The 3939-nt window shown below is 42.3% G+C and overlaps 1 protein-coding gene across 2 annotated transcripts; it reads left to right on the top strand.

The window, feature by feature from the left end:
• Positions 1–365: 365 nt before the first annotated feature.
• Positions 366–2970, top strand: LOC147905237 (F-box/kelch-repeat protein At5g15710-like). Of its 2 annotated transcripts, none has more exons than XM_087395048.1 (2): positions 366–683; positions 1089–2970. In XM_087395048.1, the coding sequence occupies exon 2, from the start codon at positions 1137–1139 to the stop codon at positions 2292–2294; it is 1158 nt and encodes a 385-aa protein (XP_087251174.1). In that variant the 5' UTR covers positions 366–683; positions 1089–1136; the 3' UTR covers positions 2295–2970. The 2 variants fall into 2 exon arrangements, with proteins under 2 accessions (XP_087251174.1, XP_087251131.1); XM_087395005.1 differs by having other exon boundaries at positions 1025–2970.
• The last annotated feature ends 969 nt before the right edge of the window (positions 2971–3939 follow it).

The following is a 3939-nucleotide window of genomic DNA, read 5'->3' as shown; positions in this document are numbered from 1 at the left end:
TGTTGGTGATCTTAGGCCAGGTTTAGACCACCCACCCCGACGCCAGAAAGGAAGATGGGGTAGTTCACACCACCTAGAGGTAATGGTTTAAGTAAAGGCTACCGTATCAAAGAATGATTGGCTCAATATCTACAAGGATTTTGCATGTCCAGAAGATGCCAAGGATTCAACCCCCATCAATACGTTTCGTGCCCTCTCTCTGTGCCTGCGCAGCATCTTGGGCAACCCTCTTAGCCTGGTCATCTTAATTTCTCCTGGGTCGCCTATTGGACCATGTAGGACGAGCAAAATGTAGAGTCAGGGCGGGTGGGTGTGAACCCACCCTGAGGATCATTGTTGAAGGAGCATGACATGGTGGAGAAGACTTGTCATGGAGATGGATATGAGTGCATGGCTCCATTGGATTCCCAAACTCTTTTCATTGCTTTCGTTTGTGCTCCTTGGCATTCCCCTGCTCCAAGGGATTCCCTCTGCATTTCCTTCCGATCGTCCCTTCCATTGATTCGCATTTCTTCGCTTGCAAGTTCTTTGATTTTGCTGCTTCTCAACCGGTTCATCCGATCCTTGCAAATTGCGGCATCCTTATCTTCGATTCTGATCGCGATTTTCGAGGCCGAACTAATCACGTTCATAAGTCATTGCTTGGAGGAATGATTTGACAATCGGCGATCGGCGTTTATCAGGTGCCATTCTGTCTTCGGGAGCAACATATGACTGATCTGCAAAACGCTCCTTCGATTTATTTAGTGCTTGATAAACTAGAACACAGGATCTGTTTCCAATTCTGAGATCGACTCCATGTTGCTTACCTTTCTCCATATAAATTTGGCTTCTGTGGTTTCAAATTTCAATAATTTATTTCTGATCGAGGCAATGTTTCGAACGTCGCCGTTCAATCCATTTTTCACAGTTTTTCCGGTGGTATAATGTACGTTTTGCTTGATTTTTTGCATCGCTAAGTTTTTTCGGTGAAGACCTTTCTTATCTGCGCTTTTCTTTTGCATCCTTCCGGTACAAACGCCAGTTTTTGCTGAATGAAACTGCCCTGTTTTCCGCTGATAACAAAAATGGAATTGGAACGGTCTCAGCCAACCCGGAGGATTTCTACAATTGCATTTGAAGATTGTGGATAAGCGATGGAAATCGATGGCTCCGAAAGTAACGATCCAAATGAGCATGAATTGAAGTACAAGGAAACGTTATCCACGGATGAAGGGAGTACTTTGAGCCAGAAGATTTGGAGCTCTCTCCCTAACGATGCAGTGGAGAGAGTGATGCTGTGGCTACCGATACGAAGCCTTCTGAGGGCCCGATCTGTATGCAAGGGATGGAATTCTGTCATTGTTTCTAAAGGCTTTACAGATCTGTATTCGCAAGTTCCAAATCAAAACCCTTGGCTTTTGATTTTCCCCAGAACTGATGCAACTGTCGGGCTGGCTTATGACTCGTCATCGGAGAGCTGGTTTGAACTACCTTTTACTTTCCTGCCTTTCGATAGCACAGTTGTCGCCACTGCAGAAGGAATTGTCTGTCTGATTCCCAAACCAAAGCATTGTAAAGTCTGGATTATTTGTAATCCCATCTCCAGGTCTTGGAAGGAATTGCCGACTCCACCGGGCCTGTTTAAATTGTTCTTCCTTGTGGTAGGACTATTTGTAGAGGAAGATGCAAGATCATTCAAGCTTGTGGTGGCAGGTTCAGAGCTAGTTGCAGAGGACTCTGAACAATTTTTACTTACGACCGAGGTGTATGACTCCAATTCACATCGCTGGAGGAAAGGTGGCAGCATTCCCCTAGATGCTCCTCTCTCACCTTGGAAAGCGACGAGCGGCAGTATCATGTACTGTGTCACAAGCTCTTTACCTTACAGAGTGTTGGCATATGATGTGAAACGGGGTTACTGGTTTGAAGTGAAAGCTCCAATGCCAGAAAATTTAACTTCAGCAAAGCTTGTGGATCAACGGGGGCAGCTGCTAATGGCCGGAGGAATCGGACTACATGGTGTCACAACAGAGATTGGTCTGTGGAGACTCAATCCAACAGGTGCAGTATGGACTGAAGTAAGTAGGATGCCGAAACCGTATTGCAATGATCTGCTGAAATCTCTCTCAAGGCGCTTTGTGTGTATAGGCCAGGGTAATCTACTTTATTTCAGCAACAGAAAATGCAACGGGGTGCTAGAATACAATTTGCTCCGAAACTCCTGGCACTGGATACCGGTCGATCCATCCATTTTAAACTTTCACTATTATATGCTCCGTGGTTTTCATTTCCAGCCAAGATTGCACATGTGATCGTCATGACAGGTAGCTGCAAAAAATTGCAGATCATGAAAAACAAAACACGGGTCTATTCTTTCCTGCAGCTTGAAATGACGTGGAAGTGGTGCTGCAAACCACAAAAGGACTGGAAGACACGTTCGTCTCTCTGTTCCTTCTAGCTGTGTCCCTTCTCTTTTTCCCTGGTTCCCTGATTTTTTGTATTTCCAATTGGAAGTTATCCTTTTGTCCAAGATCGCATTTTTATACAGAAGGGGATAACCTTGCTACTTAATTTGGTGGAGAAGGGACTTTGATAGAGATAGCAATTCCCAATAAGGAATATTCAAGGCACATAAAAGCCAGCTAGTACCAGTGGCTTTTTCTACTCTGCTATGATGAGAGATGACATGTCAATCATCGTGAGGGCATCGCCGCATTTAAAATCACATTTTTTTCGAATTCTAAAAACCTATATGACACTGAACACGTTTGCTTGACAGCAATAATTCTATTTCGTCAGGGAATCATAACCACCCTTGCAATTGAAAAGAAATATCTAATTTTTATCAGGAAAGCAGACTCTTTCAGCATCATGAGACTTTCTTTATCCCCATCCTTCTCAATTTGCTGACAGATACCTGACACACTAGTAAATAGCCCAGCCTTTGTCAGAGTGACAAACCTAGCGTGTAAATGTAGAAGGATGAATTCCAGGACTCTTCCTGCTGATGAGGTGCCTATTGATGTCACATTACGTAGCACCCACAAGTATTTATGTGTTTCAACGTTTGAAATTTCTTTAAAGCCAAGAGAGCATGTTCCTAATGTGATATATATTGCTAAGCTTCTGTTTTCAACATAGTTAGGTATTGATTTTCATTAGTTTTATATAGGTTGAGAATCTGGAAACAACTTGAGACTGTTTATCTTGTATCTCCTTATTACGTTGATTGATTACCAACAGAATGAGTAGCTGAGGCTTTCTGAGTGACAAAATCTCAATAGGTGATATCTACTTGTTCCTTCAGATGATGTGACTACTACGATACTACAATAGGTAAGGCAATTTATGGTAGAATGTAACGATTGAGGCAATTTCGAAGTCATTGTGCATGTATCTATGTGATATAGTTCATTTTTGGAAATGACTAGAGAGTGGTTGACCTTGTATCATCAAGCATGTGTGTCTCATCTGAAATCTTTATCCAAAATTTCATCCAGCTGGTTGGCTCCTTTTCTTATACCAGCCCAATAATGAAATATTGGGGCAAAACACAAACTATGATGGTACAATGGAAAGGGTTCCTTATAAAAGATGATACTAAAGCTTAAGCATTACAATAGCGCCCCTTTAATTTTAACCAAGCTATTTGTGATCGACTTACTTACATGAGACACCCTCTTTCAAAAAGTTTCTTTTTGTTGCGCAGTGCTGTAGGCTGGCATCCTTCTGGGAGAACTGAATGTACCCTTCTTAAGATCTATATCTTCAACTTATGGACCAAGTAAGACACCTTGATTTGGAAGGCATTCCCAGATAATGAGATTTTGATATCTGAAAATTTGAGCGTATCTTTACTTGAACAGTGCTCCAGTACATTGCTTCGCACAAAGGACACATGCTATAAAAATCGGCATGAACGGATGATTGCTTTCAACTCTTAACACAGATTTTGCA

Source organism: Dipteris shenzhenensis, chromosome 1 (genome assembly GCF_047967505.1).
Source record: "Dipteris shenzhenensis isolate YYH24624 ecotype China chromosome 1, Dip_SZ_1.0, whole genome shotgun sequence".
Classification (NCBI taxonomy): domain Eukaryota; kingdom Viridiplantae; phylum Streptophyta; class Polypodiopsida; order Gleicheniales; family Dipteridaceae; genus Dipteris; species Dipteris shenzhenensis.
The sequence above is the reverse complement of the archived record's forward strand: the minus strand, read 5'-3'. Positions and strand labels throughout refer to the sequence as shown.